Below are 21,051 nucleotides of genomic sequence, written 5' to 3' on the forward strand. Positions count from 1 at the left end.
CAGATCTTTACATTTTTCTTAAGATGTGTTTCTCCTCTATGTATATAAGTGGTTTTGTCTGTGTGTATGTTTGCATACCAAGCGCATGCCTGGTATCCACAGAAGTCAGAAGGCATCAGCTCTCCCTCCCACTGGAGTCGATATTGTATGTGTGCTGGGAACAGAATCCCAGTCCTCTGTAAGAGCAACGAGTGCTCTTAGTCACTGAACCATCTCTCAAGCCCCAATTCTTGGTACTTTACAAAAGGGGGAAGCAGAGTCATAGACTGAGACCCTGAGTTCAGTGAGAAGAGAGTAATTCCATTCAGATAAACGTGTAGATGGTTTTTCAAAGTTTCCTAGTGGGAGTTTTGGGGAGATGAGTAAAGAAAGGCAAGCTAAGAAAGCTTACTCACCTGGCCACGAAGTCTTCATAGAGGTCTCCGTCACTGCAGTTGGAGCAACAGGCTATAACGAGTTTGGCTGAAGCAGCTGCAGGCATCCTGTCCTACCTTTGGGTGCACTAAACTGAGACAACAGCCTCAATTCAGCTATTGAGTTCTACTTTTAAACCTTGGAACCAACTTCACAGGCATCTGTAGCATTCTTGACCTGTGGGGTAACCTTGTCATGGTCTAGAGAAATGGCTCCGTGGTTAAGAATACATTGCTGGGGGTTGGGGATTTAGCTCAGTGGTAGAGCGCTTGCCTAGCAAGCGCAAGGCCCTGGGTTCGGTCCCCAGCTCCGGAAAAAAAAAAAAAAGAATACATTGCTGATGGAAACTCCAAGTTCAGTTCTCAGCACCAAAGATGAGGTGGCTCAAAACCTGTAATTACAGTTCCAGGGGATCCAACCTCCATTTTACGTATGCTGGCACCTGCACTCAGCTGTACGCACCCACACACTCTTTTGAATAATCTTAAAGGTGACAGTAGCACGTGCATTTAATCCTAACACTTGGTGGTCAGAGATAGGAAGATCACTCACTGTAAGTTATCTGACCAGCCTGGCCTGCATAGGGACTTTGAGACCAGCTATGTACACAGTGAGTGACTGACACTGGTACATACAGTAAGCTGTCAGGGAAGACACTAAAACCGTGCATGTAGATGAGTTCACTGACAATTTTCTTTATCCTATCTTGAGGCAAGGTCTCTTTTATGTAGCCCACGCTGGCCTTCAACTCAACACACCTCTAAGTGCCGAGATTACTGACAATTTTTCTAAAGACCAATGAGTACATTTCCAGATATAAGTTTAAGAGTAAAATTGTCTTAAGTGATTGTTGTAGCTATGCATGCAAAATTGCTAACCATAAATAGGTACGACAAATCTTAAGTGGTCTTTATCAGGAAATACTCAATTTTTTTTCTTCAGGCAGTACAAGTTGGAGAGATGGCTTAGCAGTTAAAGAGTGCTTGTTCTTCTTACAGAAGACTGGAATTCAATTCCTAGCACCCATCTCCCTCCAAACATAATCATCTGTAACTCTTGACTCCAGGGAATTGATGTCCTCTTCTGGTCTCCACAGGCAGCCCAACAAGTATGCAAACACACAGACACAAATGATGGTGGTTTCCATGAAATCTCACCATTATAGACTTAGAAAAGGACTTTGGTTAAACGTGATAGCAGGGTTGTTTGCCTGTTCTGCATTGAACCTAAGGCCTGTGCATTCTAGCCAAGTGTTCTCCCAACTTTCCAACTGAGTTTTCACCAGCCTTTTTTTTTTTTTTTTTTCTTCTTTCTAGATAGGATCTAAGTCACCCAGGTTAGCACTGAACTTTGATCATGTGTTGGCCTACCAGGTTCTGGGATTACAAGTGTGGGCCAACACGTAAGACTTAACATGTTGGTGCCTTGTAACTGTCAGCCTGTTAGAATCCTGCTCTTCCCGACTTCAGTCGAATTCATTTAATGTTAAGTGGACTGACTATACAGTGATATACAGTGACTACAGAAACACTTGGAGTTTTTGTGTGCATGTTTGTACATGTGTAGAGTGTACACGTGTCCACTTTATTTTAATGGAGGCAGGGTCTCTTGCTGAGGTAGTCAGCCTGCCCACTTGGTTTTTAGGTGGGTTCTGGAGGTCCAAACGCTAGCCTGAAGCTAGAGCTTCATCCTCTGAGCCAGCTTTCCAGCCTTTCAGTATTTCTGCCACTGACCCCCAAGTACTTGGGATTTGCAAAGGTGCTTCAGTTTGCATTGAAAAATCACCAATTCAGGGAGGTTTTTTTCAAGACCTGGTTTCTCTGTAACAGTCCTAGCTGCACTGAAACTAACCCTGTAGACCAGGTTGTCCTTGACCTCGGAGATCTGTCTGCCTCTGCTTCCCGAATGCTGGGAATACAGGCATGGGCTGGCAACTGACTTTAAGCCATCTCCTAAGAGTTCACTAGGTACCTGAGGATATTCTTGAAGCTGATCCTCCGTCCTCTACCTCCGTCCTCTACCTCCCAAGTTCTGGCTTTACAAGCCCATGTCACCAGCTTTGTCATGGGTGTTAGGAGAGCAGGTCCTCATGTTCGTGAGGCAAGTTCTTCACTAAAAAACCATTTCCCCGGGTTGGGGATTTAGCTCAGTGGTACAGCGCAAAGGCCCTGGGTTCGGTCCCCAGCTCCGAAAAAAAGAAAAAAAAAATTTCCCCAATCCTTGATTTGTTTCTTTAGAGGGGCATGCACATGCCCTGACACATGAGGTCAGAGAACTTGCAGGAGTGGGTAGTCGCCACCTCAGATCATCAGGCCTACAAACATCCTCACTCATCTTGCCAGTCAGGATTTTTGTTTTGTTTTTTTGTCTGTGTAGCCCTGGCTATCCCTACCTCTGCCTCCCGAGTTTTAAAGGTTTGTTCCTGGTCTTTTTTTTTTTTTTTTTTTTTTTTTTTTTAAAGACAGGCCCTCCTTGCTGTATAGGATTTTCTAGCCTGAAACTTTCCATATACCTCAAGCTGGCCTACTAATGGCAGTTCTGCCTCAGCTTGCCAGGTCCCCTAACTACCAGCAAGATCCATCACACATGGCTTTCAAGTAAAGTCTTAGGTTCTACAGTTTAGTTATATTAGCTTGGTTGTTTTGAGATGGGGCAGGGACTAACTTCTAGTCTTCTGCCTCTCTTCCTCTATGTCCGAGGACTAGAGGACTGCCCTAGACGCGCTCACGCAGGGATGCTGTCATGTTGGACTCCACTAACAGCACATCCCCAGCTGCTTCTGCTCATTTGATGTTAACTTTGAACGATTTGTCTAGCACACCTTAATAGTCTCTTGTGACATCATGAATCTGCAAAGAGGACATTGTTGCTACAAAATAATTTGCAGCTAGAATTCTCAAATACACACCTAGCCTGTGTGGATGCCCTTGAACTCAATAGTCCTGCCTCAACCTCCCGAGTGCTGGAATTGCAGGTGTCAACCCATCTAGGTTTCCTTCAAATTTGAAATTCACAAGTCACTGAAGATACTTTATAAAGAAATATATCACTAAACGATTTCAATAAGCGAGCACATTATTCTTAGAACAGTGGTTCTCAAGCTTCCTAACCTAGTACTGCAGCCCTTTAAAATGTTTTGGTTGTGACCCCCAACCATAAAACTATTCTCATTGCTATTTCATAAATTTTAACTTTGTTCCTGTTATGAATCTATGACTAACAATGTAAATATGTGTTTCCCAATGGCCTTGGGCAACCCATGTGAAAGCATCATTCTACCCTCCCCCCACCAAAGAGGTGACCCACAGGTCGAGAACAACTCTTACACCAGTGTGGATGGTCCAGCCTGGTACACAGGTAGGCTGAAGAGTGTATTTTATCACTGACAGAAGGACCTAGCTGCACACAACTATCAGGTTGGTGTTGTAGACAGTAAATCTGACAGGAGCTTAAGGTGCCAAGATGTCACTTGTCAGGTCTATACCACTGGCAGGTTCTGTGAGGCACTACATCTTTATCCAGTTGCTTTAAAGTTCTCCGTCTCCTTTAATCAGTCACGGTCCTGTAAATTTCCTGCTAATAGAAGCAAATGAAATAAAACCACCCTGCAGAAAAGGAAAAGCACACGTGCCCCCTCCCCACAGGGACAGCCAAAGCAACCCCAAGACCCTTGTACATTTTGTTAGGCAGTAAATCAAGCCCAAAATACTTTTAGACTTTGAGACTATGCTGATAATTTTTCTTGTATGTTTTCAAACTTACAAGCGCTGGGATTAAAGTTGTGCACCCAAATGAATTTCTTTGAAACAGGGTCATTCATGCTTTACAGCCCTGGCTATCTAAAACTTGCTGTGTGTGTAAACCAGGCTGGGCTCAAGCTTACAAAGATCTCTACCTGCCTCTGCCTCCCAAGTGCATGAAGTGGTCTTCACCACCTTGCATGGCCCAAAATGCATTTTTAATTTGTAGTTAACCAAGGCCAGCCTTGTTTTTTGTTTAGTCTAAGGTCAAGCTGGTCAACTTTGAAGCCTGGCACTGGAACAACAGTCCATTGTTCCAGTTGCTAATTACTACTTCAGCCCCTATCTGAGGATTGAAACAAGAGGTGCCTGGCAGTGGTGGTAAAGGCCTTTAATCCCAGCAATTGGGAGGCAAAGGCAAGCAGATCTGAGTTCGAGGCCAGCCTAGAGTTATACAAGAGTCAGGGCTACCCAGAGAAACCCTGTCTCAAAAAGACAAAAACAGGGGTTGGGGATTTAGCTCAGTGGTAGAGTGCTTGCCTAGCAAGCGCAAGGCCCTGGGTTTGGTCCCCAGCTCCGACAAAAAAGAAAAAAAAAAAAAAAAAAGACAAAAACAAACCAAAACACAAAAACAGTGATTGTGTGGGGACTAGGAAAGTTACTGTTGGTAAAGTACTTGCCTACAGGCTGGAGTGATGGCTCAATGGTTAAGAACACTGATTGTGGGCTGGAGAGATGGCTCAGCGGTTAAGAGCACCCAACTGTTCTTCCAGAGGTCCTGAGTTCAATTCCCAGCAACCACATGGTGGCTCACGACCATCTGGAATGGGATCCAATGCTCTCTTCTGGTTCGTCTGAGGACAGAAGACTGTGTACTCACATACATAATAAGATAAATAAAAATCTTTAAAAAAAAGGGGGGGGGGTTGGGGATTTAGCTCAGTGGTAGAGCACTTGCCTAGCAAGTGCAAGGCCCTGGATCCGGTCCCCAGCTCCTAAAAAAAGAAAAAGGAAAAAAAAAAAGTGCTTGCCTGCTATGTACAAAGGCTTGAGTTGAAGCACTAAATAAATCAGGCAGGAGACAGAAGGATCAGAAATTCAAGGTTATCCTTGGCTATGGAGGAAATCTTAGGCTAGCTTGGGCTACCTGAATTTGGAGGAGTGGTGTAGAAATGGATAAAACAGGTCAAAGTGCTTGCTTGCTCTTCTAGAAGGCCTAAGTTCAATTCTCAGCACCCACATTGGATATTTTCAAAACTGTGACTCCAGGGCATCAGAACCCCTCCTCTGGTTTCCATGGGTACCTGCACTCTCACAAATAAAAATGAATTTCTAAAAAGGCGTGGTGGCATATACCTATATGCCCAGTACTCAGGAGGCTATCGGGATAGCCCAGAGTCTGAAATCAGCCTGGGTTAAATAAATACCTATACAAAAAGAAAAATAATAGAATACATTTTATTTATTCATTTGTTTTGGCTTTTCAGGGCAGATAGCCTTGGCTATCCTGGAACTTTGTAGACTGGCCTGGCTTGGGATATATGGCCTCTTCCTCCCAAGTGCTAGAACTAAGGGCATGCACCACTACACCCAGCTAGTAAATTTTATTCAAAACAAAAACATTTTTTATTTAGGATGACCTGGTAAGATGGCACAGCAGAACACTGACTGCTCTTCCAGAGGTCCTGAGTTCAATTCCTAGCAACCTCTTGGTGGCTTACAACATCTGTAATGGTATCTGATGCCCTCTCTAGGAGGCAGGTGTACACGAAGACAGAATATTCCTACATCTAACAAAAAAATTAAATAAATAAATCTTGCACACCTTTAACCCCAGCACTCAGGAGGCAGAAGCAGATAGATCCCCAAGTTTGAGGTCAGCCTGCTCTACAAAGCAAGTTCTAGGATAGCCAGGGCTACATAGAGAAAACTTGTCTGAAATAAATAAATAAATAAATAAATAAACCCAAATTTTTTTACAGCCAGGTATGGTGGTATACACTTTCCTTAATCCCAATATTCAGGAGACAGAGGCAGCCACATAGTGAGTTACAAGCCAGTCAGAACTATATAGTAAGATGTCAAAGCCAAATAAATAAAAACACTTTTTTAGCAAGCTCTGTGTTATCATTCTAGAGACAAATTGTACACTAGGCTTTTTTTTTAAAAAACAAAACAAAACAATGCAGGCAGACAGCTTTCAAAGGAGCTCTACAAAGACAAGGGCTAGAACTCAACTCATTGTCTCACACGGACCCCACTGTTAAATACTCAACAGCGAAGTTCAAACCCACAGGCTTTGTGCAATGTGCGAGGGAAGAAAAGGGTTAAAGGTGCTGGCTCCTCACGGTATATTGATGAAATGACAGGTCAGCGTGGAGGGACTCCTCACTTAACCACAGGGATCAATAACAGGGAAAGCAGACTTAACCACTGCTTGACAGTAGGGCATAAAGATTACACGAGAACATTTCCACACCTGATCAGGTAACATATACCTGGAATCCTGGAACTTAAGGGACTAAGGCAGGAGGTGGGGGCCATCCTGCTACATAGCAAGATCTGTGGCTGGAGAGGTGTCTCGGGTTAAGAGCACTTGCTGGGGGTTGGGGGATTTAGCTCAGTGGTAGAGCGCTTGCCTAGGAAGCGCAAGGCCCTGGGTTCGGTCCCCAGCTTGGGGGGGGGGGGGAACCAAAAAAAAAAAAAAGAGCACTTTCTGTTAGCTAGGTCCAAGGTGGCACATGCCTTTAATCTCCGAGGCAGAAACATGGAGACCTGAGTTCAGGAGGAGTCTGGTCTACACAGCAAGTTCCTTAAGAGTCAGGGCTACACAGAGAAACCCTGCCTTGAAAAACCAAAACAACAAAAAATTAGAACTTGCTGCTGTACTGGAGGATTTGTGTTTGATCCACAGGGCTCCTTAACCCCTCTAAGGGATTCAGTGCCTGTCCTGGCCTTTGTGGGCACCAGCACACAATGTGGTACACAGACGTACATGTAGACAGAACAAAAATACTACAATAATTTGAATGTCTCCTTGCCTGGCGGGTTATAGCGGCAGCCCCAGACTAATAACTGTATGTGGGTCTTAACCAGTTCTCATTCTACAACCCAGGAGAACCTCAAATTTGGCGGCCAAACTACCTTAGCAGCCCGAGCAGGGGAGTATAGCTGTGTACCCGCCATTATTCACAGTGGCTAGTTTCTTTTCCCAATACTGAAATAGACTCTGCTTCACTGGTGAGACCCATGTGGAAACCTTGGGTGAAGTTTAGGGACTGCTGGGCCGAGACAAAGGGCACTTTCTCCATGCCAGACCCAAGGTCCCGCTGCAGAAGTGTGTTGGTCAAAACTAAGGCCTGATTATCTGTAAGGTACCCCAGCCTCTCTCTACTGTCTTAGGCGAGTGGGTTAATAGTAGCAGCCCTCTTAAAGGCCTAACTTCTGCAAGCAGCAGCCTAGAGGCAAAGACCAGCCCTTCTATACTAGAAAGAAGGTCCTTAGTTAAAGCAGTCAGTGTGAGTGCCCAACACATCTGGATGTCGGTAGCATGTCAGCACTTCACGGTTAACAGGCCCCATTTTCAGAGCGACTCCAGTCCAGCGCTCTGTGCCTCCCCAGCAGGCAAAGCTGCTGGAGAAGTCACAGCGCTGTCAGTCAAGCTTTAAAACGACCATGTCCTTTTGAGATGGCTCACCTGCTCAACCAGGAAGAGGTGCACAGCACCTGCATGGAGTCACTGAGATGTTCTTCTGTCAGTTTCCACCCACCTTCCCAGGGGAACTCTACCTCAACCACACAATGGCCAGTCTCCCACACACAGGGCCTGCTTCCTTGACTCTCATCTGAATTCAAAAGGGGGTGAGGGGAGAGAAACTCCACTTAAGCTGAATCATCCATTTTATTTGATTTTATTTTGTCATGTGCTCACAGCATTTCTCTTTCTCTCCTCTCCCTGGCAGGTCACAGAGATAAATTAAAAATAAAATCTACAAGGAAAATAATTTATAAAAAGCACTCCCAGGCTCCACTTTCTATCCCTACTGCTCAGTTAGGAAACCCCTCCTCCCTGCACAGGGAGGAGGATCAGTGCTTCCCACCCCTCACCCCTGCTAGTCTGGGGCAGGCAGTACTCCAGAGCTGATCAAGATTGGGGGGCGGCAGTGGCAGTTTAGAAAAAAAAAAAAAAAAAAAAGACACTGTGGTCCGGGAACCATCTGGCTGTCTTGGTGCTGCCCCTCACTGCCTCCCCAGGGCTGTCCTCCAGGACCCCAGGCTAAACGGGCTGTGAAGAAGCTGCCTGAAGCTGAAAGCCTAGGGGAGGGTCATCTCCTGCCCCTTGCATGCACTTCTCCTTTTCCTAGAAAGAAACCCAAAAAAGAAAGCAAGACCAGACCTCGGGACAGAGGAGAAAAATCCCAAGTGTTTACACAGTTAACACGGAGTCTTTATGGCAAAGAGAACATTTAGCAGCTTTGAATATGGGGGCATCTCCTTTTTACTCAACACAAGCATCCTAGGGCCCTGTAAGTGTAACAGGGCACACGCCCTAAAAAATCAAAGCGCAAAAAATTCTAAGAGGACTAGGTTCTGCTGCTGGGGTTTATAGGCTTTTGTTTCCCCATGAGGAGCCCAGGTGTTAGTAGGCAGAGGGGCCTGAGGGAAGAGTCACTTCCCAGTGTTGTGCTGAACAGTGCCTGGATGTCACTGGGGCCTCTCCTCCACACCATCTCCTTCCCTGTTTAGACCCTGCAGAGGAAGCTGTAGGCCAAGTTCCAGATACCGCCAGAATAGCACCCCACTCCAGAGCTGGAGGCAGCCAGTGAGGGTGGTACCACGAAAGGGAAGAGAATGGAAGAGGACAGCATTTCCATGCAGGCTCTCTGAGGACAGTGGGAGCCTCAGCTCTGGGATGGCTAGGGAGGAGGTGGCTGTGGTGGGGCAGTGAGTGACATGCTTGATATTGGGGCTGCTGCAACACAGGCCTCATCATCACTTCCTACAGCTCTGCCCTCCTTGGGCCTAACCATGGAGGTATTGGGCCCTACATGTCTCGTTTTAGTAACTGAAATATTACAGGTGCCATCCGAGAGTTTCTTCCTCTTCAGGGATGCAAGAGTTCAAGAAACAGCTAAAGAGCCCTTCAGTGGCCCCACCATGTCTGTGTCTCCATACCAGCCTTACCAACTCAACCCAGGCCCACTGGAGTCTCCTGCACTCACTGCCTCGAGCGCTGGCCAAAGCCCTCAACAGCGCGCTGGTCTTTCTGACTGCTTTGATTTTAGGGATCCTTCCTTTTCTCCGTCCAGGACTGAGACTTCCCACTACTTTCTCTCCTTTCCCTCTGCCTGCCCCACTCCACACAGCTCTGCTTCCTCCAGCATGCCAACCACCTTCCCTCAGGAGAAAGGAAATGGGCTGGGGCCCCCATCACCCAAATAGTCTGGTCATCCCTGCCCACTCCCAGTGGGGCAGCTAAGCCAGACAGCGCCTGCGCCCGCCTCTTCGGTGCACTGACCCGCAGTCATCCCATCTGAGAAGATATATTGGATAAGAAGGCATTTAAGTCCCCAACATTAGGTCCAGGCCCAGCCCTTCTCCAGTTTCGGTCTTAGTGAGCGTCCACCCCCTGCCTCCCCAAGCTCACTTCCTCCGGTCCTTTGGCTTTCTCTCCTGTCGCCGGGCCTGCTGGTCAGCCATCGTGCGAGGAATGAGGAGGACACTGCCATCCCCAGCATACTGAAGGGCATACTGACTGGGTGAGTAGGGCCTCCCATTCTCATCCCGCAGCCGCCCAAACACCTCCTGGTATAAGCTTTGGACCTTCTGCTTCATCTGTCGCAGAGACCGCAGGAACTCTACCTTTTCTCGGAGCAATCGGGCCTTATCTCGCTGCAAGTCCTCCACATCACGTTCTAGGTTCAGGATGGTGTCCAACTTGCGCTTGCGGCAGTTCTGTGCAGCCATCTTGTTTTTGCCCCGGCGCCGGATATCCCTGATGAGGCTCAGCTGGGCCTCGCTCAACTGGTATTTGGACAGCAGCTCATTGAATTCTTCTACAGGCAGGTTGATGATTTTGTCATTGGTAAATGGGATCTTCATGGCTCGGGCTCTGTGCTCATCTCTGCTCATCTGCTTGTCCAAGAAGTCAGCCTGCTTTTCCTTGCTACCTTTCTTGAGGGTGCTGGGTGGTGGTAGATCAGCAGAGTCAAGGGCACTGGGTGCCATATTGTACGTGTGATTGTGGCCCACATGCTCTAAGTAGGGAAGGCAAGAGAGCTGAGAAGGATCCTGATAGCTCATGCGGCAGAACTTGGAGTATTCTGGCTGGTAGCCCACTGCACCCTCAGCCTCTTCTAGATCTAGGGTCTCAGAGTCAGAGCTGTAACCAACAGCACCCTCCTCAGAGAAGGAAGAAGAGGCAGAGGAGGAAGCAGAAGAAGAAGAGGAAGAGGAAGAAGAGCTCCCTTCAGAGCTGCTCAGAGAGGAAGGGCTATGGCTGGAGTCCAGGGAGAGGCCAGAGTCAGAGTCGAACTCCTCCTCGAGCTGGGAGGCCTGCCCCGGGTTGAAGCCCTCCTCAATGGCCAGGTCCATCAGGCTGATCTCATCCAGCATGGCCTCGTCTAACAGGCCCCCAAGGGGATCAGGCAGCTCAGGGCCTGATGTATCATTGGCGGTGCCATTGAGCTGGGATGGAAAGAAAAGCCCTGCTAGGTTGGTAGAGCCAAAGGTGGAGTTGAGACTGGTGGAGTTGCTGGGGACGAGTGGAAGCAGTGTAGAGCTGCTGGCCACAGGCAGGCTCTCCACCTCGGGGCTGAAGAGGGAAAAGTCCTGACTGCAGCCCCCCAGGGAGGCCTGATGCAGGCTGACATTCTGATTGATAGGAGTGTTGGGAGCAAGGCTGTAGTTGGTGGTAAGAGGGTCTCCAGGAGGGGCACTGTACAGAATTTCACTTGCTGACGTATTCACTTCCATAGCCTGGAAGAGAGAATTGTACCGGCATTCAAAAGGAGCAGACTAACACCAGATAGGTCCCTGAATGAAGAACAGCTCCCTGAGCAAAAACCCGGACAGTAAAGCCCCCAGCTTAGACCAATAGGTCTGCCTGCCTATTGGAACCCTAACTATGGGTTTCAACCCACAGAGAACTGACCAGCTCCTGGGTGTATGGCTAGATTCCCTTATCTTGAGGTGAAATGGAGCAGACAAACTAAAATATCCAAACATAGTTCTGAAAACCAAAGCTCACTGTCCGATCACAAGCGCTTCTGACCTCCCACTGCCCATGTTTAACAACCGTGGGCTAAAGGTAGCTCAGTGGTACAGCTCGTGCCTAGCAGGTACCCTGGGCTCCATCCCCAGCCCTGCAAAAACTAAATCGAACAGCAGAGTTACTAGATGACAGCAGGCCAGAGAAGATGCCCATGGTTATAAAGCACTGTGAAGTGTTAGCAGCTGACTATCTGCTACAGGAAAAGAAGGTGCAACTCCATGACAGGCCATGCTTTGGAAGGCTCCTTATTGAGTGAGAACTCAATCCCACCCTGCAATCGTCCCTCAAGTGTCCCTACTTTGCTTAGCCAGAGCAAACTGTTACCCTCTCCTGGAGGGGCATGTAACTATAAGCTGGACCACCCTGCAGGCTGAGCTTTTCTGACAATCCTACCTGCATTTCCATGATGGACATGAGATCTTGCCACTGTTGTTCCAAATCAAATGGTGATTCTGTCCCCGTCAGAAGAGGAGATAGAAGGCTGTTCTGAAGGGCGGGGGACTCGCTCTCACTAGGCACTGCTTCTGTGATGCTGGAAACGTCCGCTGGGAACTAAGGCACAACACAGATTTGAACATGAGGGCACTGCTGTTTTTTCTCCTACTGACTGCCATCTGGCTCCCCTCCCTGACTTTCTCTAATTCACCCTCAGTAGCCAGGCTAAGCCAGAACCAAGTGCTGGCCCTGCAGCTAAGGGTTGTGTTGTACAGGTTGCTCAGTGGGCTCTCTGGTCCTCCTCACCTCAGTATTCTCTCTAAAGGGCAGGTGACCTCCAGCGCCTAAGATACTTTTGCAATGACAGGGCTGTCTGATCTTCCCCAACAGACACCCATGGCAACAGCAACTGTAAGTCTGACCAGCCCGGGCCCTGGCTACCTATAACGACTGTAAGTCTGACCAGCCCGGGCCCTGGCTACCTGTAACAGATACCTTTTTCCAAACCACTGTAGGTTTGCAGTGTCCCAGCCATTCTGAATGGCAGACCTGAGTTCCCTATTCCCAGGACAACAGAAGGGGTGGAGAAGTGTTCTAAGATGCAGGACACTTTGCCTGTCTGCAGTATCTACTATCAAGACCCAGTGCTTCTGAGTCCATCACCCACTGTGCCTTTATAGACCCTAAGCCGAAATACAGTCAGGTCCACTGCAAAGACACAACTGTGGCCCAGAGCAAGTTCTTTGGAAGTGTTTCAGCATGGTGAGTCTGGGGAGCAGGGAGAGCAGAGAGCGATGTCAGAGACGTGGAAGCTGCAGTACCTGTGCAGGGAAGCTCTCTCCAGTCTCTCCATCTACTAGCAGGTCTCGGGCCAGAGCTTCCGCGCCCTCGCCTGACCAGGTGTCCTCTCGCTCTCCTCCATCTTGTAGTTCCTTATCCACATCTTGCTCCTTCTGGCGATGACTGTAGTCAAAAACCTCACGCCCAGCCCCCAGATCAATATCCTGTCGCCAAAGGATGTCAATCAGATCTATATCCTGAAAGACAGACCAAGATGACTTTAGCTTTCAAGTAGCTCCCACCCCAGGGAAGGAGCTCCCAGTCCTACCCCTCAGAGGTCCCACCTACTGACATCCAGTTAGTCCTGGGTGGGGTCACACCCAGGCCTGTGCCCGTTGGCTTTCCTCCCAATTCCTCTGCACCAGCAGGGTATCATTCATTTCCAGGCTACCTTCCACTAAAACGAGGGCCATTACTGAAAACTACTAACATGTCTAGCATCACACAGGTCTTCAGGGTTAGAATGTGGGCCCAAGTGACACCCAGGCTAAAGGGCAAGGCTCTGTCACCTCTAAACAGGAAAAGGAGGAAGCAAGAGACCCCTCTCATCTTGAGAGTACGAGACCCTGGAAACACAAGACTGTCTGACATGGCAAGCAAGGGCAGACTGCCCTGTGGGATTGCTTAGCACTGACCAGGCTTGCATCAGCCTGTGGTGCCACTGCATTTGCATAAAGGGGTGGGGTAGCCTGGAGAGGAAAATCCCTGCATTTCCAACCACCTGCTGCAACCAATGACAACCATGGGCTGTCTCCAGCCCTTCTCCAGCCATTCCCCCTTCACTGGCTGACAGCTGGAGTAAGCTAGAACATGCACAACTATTAAAGGCCCAGCCTCACCTCATGATCCCTGACAGAATTCAACTGATCCTAGCAAGCTGCCTCAAACCCAAGGGAACCTCAGACAGTTAGAAGATCCCCAGCACATACCCCACCCTTGCTTAGGCCAACCTCACTGTATCCCCTTACACCAGTGCTACCTCCACCCCTCCCATACCACACCCCAGCACTCACCAGCTCCCCATCAGTCAACCCACTCAAGGACATAACTCTCATCATTGCTGAGCTGACTGCAACCTTGGACATTAAAATGCCTTTCACTTTGTTCTGTGGCTCCTAGACAGTTCCTGCACCAACTGCCGCCCCCACTGACATCAGCACAGAACCCCAATAGAGCCATTTGAACTTCCTATATATACCCCTCCCTTTAGCAGTCTTCTCAGCAAACCTGAAGGGACCCTTAAGTGTTGCCTTCCTTCCAGAAATTTAAAAGCACACACTTTCCACTTAGAAGTGTCTTTAGGTTAACCCCACCAGTCTATGGAAAAGCAGGGCTGTAATCTTTCCTACCACCACCTAACTTATCCCAAGACACCCCCCCCCCAAGACCTCCCACATGTACCTCTCCCTTGAGTCTCCCACCGTACACCAACCTGAACAGAAGCCCTGGACCCAGGAGTGGAGGGGGGCTGGGCCACCCGGTGACCAGCCAGCCAAGAGTTAAGGGGCCTGTCTTTGGCATGGCCCCCACCACTGTGAGAGCTGCGGTCCAGGCGGGTCATGGTCTGCGAGAGGAGCCCCAGAGCAGCCGGTGCCGGTAAGCCGGACAGGGGGCTGCAAGGAGCTCGTGGCTTGCAGGAAGCACACCAGGCTGGAAGGGTGGCCCCTTGGTAGCTCCGAGGGGCCCGAGGAAGGTGCCCCGCCCGTGCTGCTGCCTGGGCGGCCCAGCCCAGCCCCCTTCCTCCATCCTGGAGCAGCCCCCTCCCACCTCACAACCCCAGTTCCACTCAGGCGCCCAGCAGCCCCCACCCTGAGCTCACCGCAGAGGCTGCAGTGAGTCGGGACTCCCACCCCATGCTCAGCGCTCACGCTGCAGAGGAAAGCAACTCCCTCCTGAGCCTATCCTCCCGCTCCTCCCTCTCCCCCTCCCCACGCCCCCCAAACTTGTTACCTAGGCTGCCGCAAGGAGCCAATCCCCTCCCCCTCCCACCCCGCAGGTCACTGCTGAGGCTGCAGAGAACCAATCCCCTCCCCCAGGTCAGCAGCTGGGGCTGCGGAAAGAGCCAATCCCCTCCCACTGTCGTTACCTAGGCTGCGCCGCGAGCCAATCTCCTCCCCCAAGTCTCCGCTGGAGATGCGGAAGGAGCCAATCCCCTCCCACCGCCTGTTACCTAGCTGCAGAAGGGAGCCAATCTCTGCACCAGGGCAGCTGGAGAAGCTGCCGCAAGGAACCGGCCCATCCCTGGGCCGCCTCCGTCTCCTTGAGGAGATGCACCCAGGGGCGGGCAGCCCCACCCAGCCCAGTCAATCAGCTGGGGTGGTGCAGTGAGAGTCCTGGGGGAAGGGGTGCCACTTTCCTCCCTCCTGTCGCATCTTGCTCTTCCAGCCCACTCCTGTGACTGGGCAGACACTCCTCCAGAAGCTTCACGGAGAAACTAAATTCTTTGCTGGGAAGTGGAAGGAGTTCGCCCATTCCTTAGGAAGGCTATGGCTAGTCCTCAAGGATAGGGATCACAAGCCAGGCTGGGCAAGAACCCAGGGCAACCCAAGCCAAAAAAAAAAAAAAAGGCCCAGGAGCTTTGTCACCCTACAACAAGCCAGACCGGAGGGAGGAAAGGGGAAAGTCATTATTACATACATGAGGCATGTCAGCGCAGGCCAGGCCTATCCCCTACCAAAAAATAAATAAATAAAAAAGGGAGGGGGACAATTCTGAAGCCCGATATCTGGGAGACAGGTGCTGAGCAACGTCCTGGCCACAGATATGCCAGTTACCACTTTCATTTTAGCTTTTTTAAAGAACAATTTGAGGGAGGGGCTGGGGAGTCAAAAAGAGGAAAAAGAGACTATTTGGTGCCCAACTGACTAGCACCTCTCCTAGCAAGGGTGCCTGGGGATGGGAGTGGTGGAGAGGGAGGTAAAACAGGACAGAACTGGAATTTAAAATCCCACTTCTGCCTTCCTGGATTGCTTTCTCAGGGGAAATAGAAATTTCTCGTCACTACTACTCCCCCAGAGGCTAAGGTCAGGCCAGAGAGACAGTGTGTTCTCCCTTGGTTACAGCCTGCCTCTAACCCAGGAGGAGCTGTAAACAGGCCACCCCTTGCTCTGGGCAGGGTGCCAACCTGGAGGGGAATCCTATCCCTGACAAGGGCCTAAGCTATGGCTGCCCATCGAACAGGCCTGGCAGCAGGGAGCACTACCACCCCAGGGATAATACCGGCTCCAGCAGTGCCTGTCACATGCTCTGGACCTGGGTATTTTTATCTCTTGAGTTGCTGAGGAACTGTTGTTCTAGGCACATCATAGGCCTCCCTTCCCTCCTCCCCAGTCTGGGTCCCTCAAGCATGACCCACCCAGCTCCGCAAAGGGAGTGGTAAAGGCCTGGGTCAGAGAAAGCACAGCCTCCTTTATGGCCACGAGAAGGAAAGCAGATACCAAGTTCCATCCTATTCTGCCCCAACACACCCAGTTATGTCTAAGAAATTCTATATTCCCCCAAAACCCCTGAAGGCCAGCATTAGTGCTAACCCTGCAGGGCTCTCAGGAGACCCACCCATGCCACTTGGGGCAGGAACAGGATTTCTTCCGACCTCTGGACTTCAGAAGCCCATTAAATGACAGAGTAAGGAGAAGCAGAAAAAAGGTGATATGGCAAGCAACACTCCAAGAATCTTAAGACAAAGACACACAGTAGAACATGCCTGTAATCCCAGCATTTGGGAGAGGCAAAGCTAAGGCAGGAAGAACTTTTGCAAGTTCACGGTTACCCTGATCTAACAAGATCCAGACCAGCTAGACCATGTCAAAACTGTTAAAACTTTAAGACCAAAAGGCCTGTTAGGCAAAAACTGCTCGGGACCCCATGATCAGACACTCCCAGCCTCTCTCTCCCACAGACAGGTCCAGGAGAACTGCTCTGAGTGCTTTCCTAGTCAAAACTACTAACAATTTGGGGTGAGGTAAACTTACAGCTAGGCTGCCCTGAGCTGTTTAAGACAGTCAACAACCCATCAGGTGCCAGTAGCATCCTTCCCCACAGCTGTGACAAGAATCACTCCTAGATGAGGACCACGGATCTAATATAAGCCATCCTCTCTACCAGTCACTAATAATCTAGACAGCTGAGGTAATGAGTAGACTTAGCAGGAAGGGAGAGAAATGTGGTGAGCCGAGACTGTGAGCAGGAGGGTGGGAGAGAGCCAAGCTCTGCAGCAGGCACCTTTCACACCAATCAGGCCAGCACAGAGCAGTGGGTGTTTAGGGAGCTCTAGGGCTGGTGGCAGGCCGAGGCTGTTTACTACTTAGAGAGTCAGTCAGGGCATCAGGGCATCAGTAGCTATTTGCATCACTAAAGGAAAGGAACTGCATCCCTCTCTATGCCCTCAAGTTTGCCAGCCCCAGTGCCAGGAGCTAAAGATCACCTCTACGCTCAGTTCAAGCTGAGCTGAGCACAGTACAGTTCTCTCTAGCTTCTAGTCTTTTCTGCTCTACTCCCTGCAGCAGGCCTTTAGCAAAGAATGGGAGCCTTGGCCCTACTGGCCAAGAATAACTACCAAAGTCTACCCCTTGGCTCAGGCCCAGGAGAGTTAAAGAGAGTTCACAACAACAAGCCTGACCTGGAGAACTTTAGGGACAGCATTCATGTTTTAATGTGTGTGGGGGGATGGGTGGGGGAGTAAAAGTCAAGAGAGGCCACACAGCACGTGTCTTAGCAACAATATACACCCAATCAAAGCCCATCATAACATGGCCCTCTCCCCAACTAAAACCTCTAGCAGTCATGCAGAAATCTAAAGAGTAAAAACCCTGGTATGTTCTAGGAACCACCCTGCCCTGACAGTACACTCAGAGATGGGTCAATGGTTCAAAACATAGAACATTTTCCCAGCTCCTAACCCTGAAGTCAGACAATTCAGGCCATTCCTACCCAAGCAGTGCCAGGTCCAAACCTGAGCCCAACCTATTTAGTTCTTCAAAGGACTCGGTGCAGTCAACAATCCTTCAGAACCAGCCCATTCCTTCCCAATGCCCAGGCCTACCCACTGCCATTGGGCCACTAACCTCTTTGGTTAAGTCTCCACTGACAGGAGGGGCTACGGCCCCTAAGTCCTCCAAATCTTCACTGAATCCCTGCTCCGGTTCGCTTTCTCTCACCCCGTTGTCTGGGACTGTCACATCTTGGAGGCCACTGGAACTCTCGAGGGCAAGGCCTGAGTTGGGCTGGCTGCCAGAGACAGACCCCTCCGGGTCCCGGTGAACCAGCCAAGCATTTACCTCAGTAGTAGGCACCTGGAACCTATCCAGGGCCCTCACCTGACTAAGGAGCCTCCGGGCAGTGAAGTAATTGTCCAGGTCTATGCTCTTAGGGTGGATACCATAGCCGTCCAAGGTATTCCTCAGGTTGTGGAACTGGGTCTGGGTATAGGCAGAGCTGGGCCCCAGGATGATCTCCCGGAGAGGGGGGAGCTGTGAGGTCAGGTAAGTATCCACGTCCACCCGAACCCCAATCAGACTCAGCAGAATGGTGAACTGGAGAAGTCCTTCGGTTAAATATTTCTTCAGAGAAAGCATTGCTGAAGGACCAGAATATTTATGCTCTTTTGTTTTCAAATCTTCCACAAGACAAATCAAGGCCACCGCTCTGCCACTGCAGCCAGCAGGTTACCCTCCTCAGTGCGAGACCCCCCACCCGGCACAACACAGGGCTGAGCTTCCTGATGGCCCCAGAGGAAAGCACACCCAGTGGAGCCAAAGCCACATTCACTTTTCCCTTCTTGCAACCTCACCTCGCAAAGTCGAGCCGTTCCTAACCCAGTCCAGGCACTCAGGGCCCTCTCAACTTACTTCTCCACAGTCCATACACAGTCACTTTCCATTCACATTAGTTGTCCTCTATGGAGATCCACTGCAGGCTGCTCACATGAACAGCTGATGGATTTCTTTCTTCCCTTTTTTTTTTTTTTTTCTTCTCCTTCCTAAGGTCTATTTTCTTTGGCCAGAGCTACAGGTCTTTGTCTTGGGTCAGAGTGTCCCGCCTCCTCTGCACTTACCAGGGGGGTTTCCAGAGAACCCTGAAATGGGAATCACAGAACAACAAGATAAGATTCCATACTCTTTACATCATGATCAGGGTAAGAACCTTCAGGGAGAAAGTAGGAAACACATTTAAAGGCTACTTTTACGTGAAAAAAACAAAACCAAACCTGTTACACCGACTATGAAGGAGAAGGTAGGAAATGAGCACTCCCAGTTCCTAAATATTAAACTTGCTATACTTTTTATTTATTTATTTATTTTTTGGTTCTCTTTTTCGGAGCTGGGGATCGAACCCAGGGCCTTGCGCTTCCTAGGTAAGCGCTCTACCACTGAGCTAAATCCCCAGCCCCGCTATACTTTTTAAAAGGTCTTACTTGAAGAATCAGACTGTACAAGGCATTCAAATTTATCTTTCACTTTGTCTAATTTACCAACACTCTTAATAGAACACATTACCCAGTTTCTAATTTTAGCACAAGAAGCCCATTTCCTATCCTTAAAAAAAAAAAAAGTTGGTTTCCCATGTCATTGTCCCTTCTAACTTAAAGAGGAGGGAGAGATTACTGGGAGACTGTGGAAAATACATGGGAATGTTCAGGTCTCCATTTCACGTGCCTTTTTGTTATTCCAACTTTGAAATCTCATCTCCCTTTCCTAGCATTCTTTCGGTTTTTTTTTTTTGTTTTGTTTTTAAATAAACACCAGTTTAATAGCATAGACAGACAGTCACTCAGAGCATTGAAACATGAAAATCAGGGGTTAGACCGCTTCAATAGTAAAAGTAAAAGAATGTATAGGGCAAGGATATAGATCAGGGGTGCCTGGTTAGAGGGCCTAGCTTCAATACCCAGTACGGCAAAATAAAAGAATGCGGTGGGGTACAGGAGGGCAGCGGAAGATGGTGGGGCCATCATTCCTGCTCTGGCTGGAATTTGAATTCGAAAGTTTTATCTTTATTCACATGACCTTCTGAGTCCAAGCAGAAGGATATGGCCAAGTTCTCAATCTAAGTTGCCAAGTGGGGAGGAGGTAAATTTGTCTTTCCATTTCTGATTTCTACTTCTGAGCTTCCATTAAATTTATAAACTCCTCTGTTGTGACCTACTATCAACTTCGTTCTAAAGGTGAAGTGGGAGGTACACGTACGACACACACACCCACGAATACCCTCCTTCAGTTAAGTAAACATCCCAGCTTTTGAAACCCGCCCGTCCTCACGCAATTATTACTAAAACTTCCCAAGAGCCACTTAAGTTTGAGAGCAGACAAAGTTCTTCAAAGCCAAGAAGGCCAGAGAGAGCTCTAGCCCCAGTCCGGTCCCACCCTGCCATACCCGAGTCTGGCTGGGACCAAGCTGCCATGCCCACTCTCGGCGCCGCGGATTCAAGCTTTCTGGGACACCAAGCGACAAGTGCTACTTTCCTGGCCTTGACCCACCCTTAAAAGCGAGCCTCACCCCGCCCTCCGTTCCCGAGGCCCCACCCCACTCTCGAGCCCAGCCTCACCACGCCCTCCCATGTCCTCGGCCCTTCTCAGTCCAGCCCACCCAGGAACACGCTTTCTGGTCGGCCCCGCGTTTCTTTCCGACCATGTCCAGGCCCCGAGCTCGATCAGACCCGACTCAGCCTCCCGGGTCCCGCCTCCTGCCCCTCAACCACATCTCGCCGCCCCTTATCCTACAAGCTTCGGCCCTGTTGCGCCGCGGCTATCTAGTCAGGAAAAGGAATATATCAGGTACCCGCTGCTGAGGTCGCAGTATGCCGCTGCTGCTACAGCAGGCCCTCAGCCCAAGTCCCAGCTTCGCCACCACCGCCGCCGCCGCCGCCACCTCCGGCCGGCCTGGAGCGCCCAGCCTCGGCTTCCCTCCCCGCCCCCTCCTTCCACTGCACTCGGAAACCCGCCCGCCACGGCCACCCCAGAAACAGTTGATCCAATCAGCTAGCCGAGACTATTGCCGTCACCGGATGTCGCTTTGATTGACAGCAAAGAAAACCCAATAGCCGAGTGTGTCTCCGCCTCCTCCGCGCCGTCTTCCCGAGACCGACTTGGAGAGAAGTCCAATGAGTGTGCAGGCCCGCCCCTCGGTATCGACCCACCAATGAGTGAGGCGAAGGCCCTAGTGTCCCGCATCCTGAACCCCTCCGCTGCGGGTCGGAGGCGGGCGATGTTATAAGTTAGGTGATTCCAGCCCATTGTGTGCCTAGGAATGAGGTCTTTTAAGGCAGATAATGGAACATTGCCACCGGAGCCCGAGACTCCGTCCTTGAGGGTTCCCACGGTGACTTGCAAAAGTCCAGTGAGACCTGAGAGG

At 49.8% G+C, this 21,051-nt stretch overlaps 1 protein-coding gene across 10 annotated transcripts; it reads right to left on the reverse strand.

Annotated features, from left to right (window-relative positions):
• Positions 1–3,747: 3,747 nt before the first annotated feature.
• Positions 3,748–20,631, reverse strand: Nfe2l1 (NFE2 like bZIP transcription factor 1). Of its 10 annotated transcripts, none has more exons than XM_087573159.1 (6): positions 20,479–20,631; positions 17,766–18,775; positions 12,684–12,899; positions 11,821–11,979; positions 10,017–11,132; positions 3,748–3,987 (listed from the first exon to the last, which is right to left on the reverse strand). In XM_087573159.1, the coding sequence occupies exons 2-6, from the start codon at positions 18,273–18,275 to the stop codon at positions 3,961–3,963; spliced, it is 2,028 nt and encodes a 675-aa protein (XP_087429285.1). In that variant the 5' UTR covers positions 18,276–18,775; positions 20,479–20,631; the 3' UTR covers positions 3,748–3,960.
• Positions 20,632–21,051: the final 420 nt, after the last annotated feature.

The sequence above is a fragment of the Rattus norvegicus genome, chromosome 10 (genome assembly GCF_021556685.1).
Source record: "Rattus norvegicus strain SHRSP/BbbUtx chromosome 10, alternate assembly SHRSP_T2T, whole genome shotgun sequence".
Classification (NCBI taxonomy): Eukaryota; Metazoa; Chordata; class Mammalia; order Rodentia; family Muridae; genus Rattus; species Rattus norvegicus.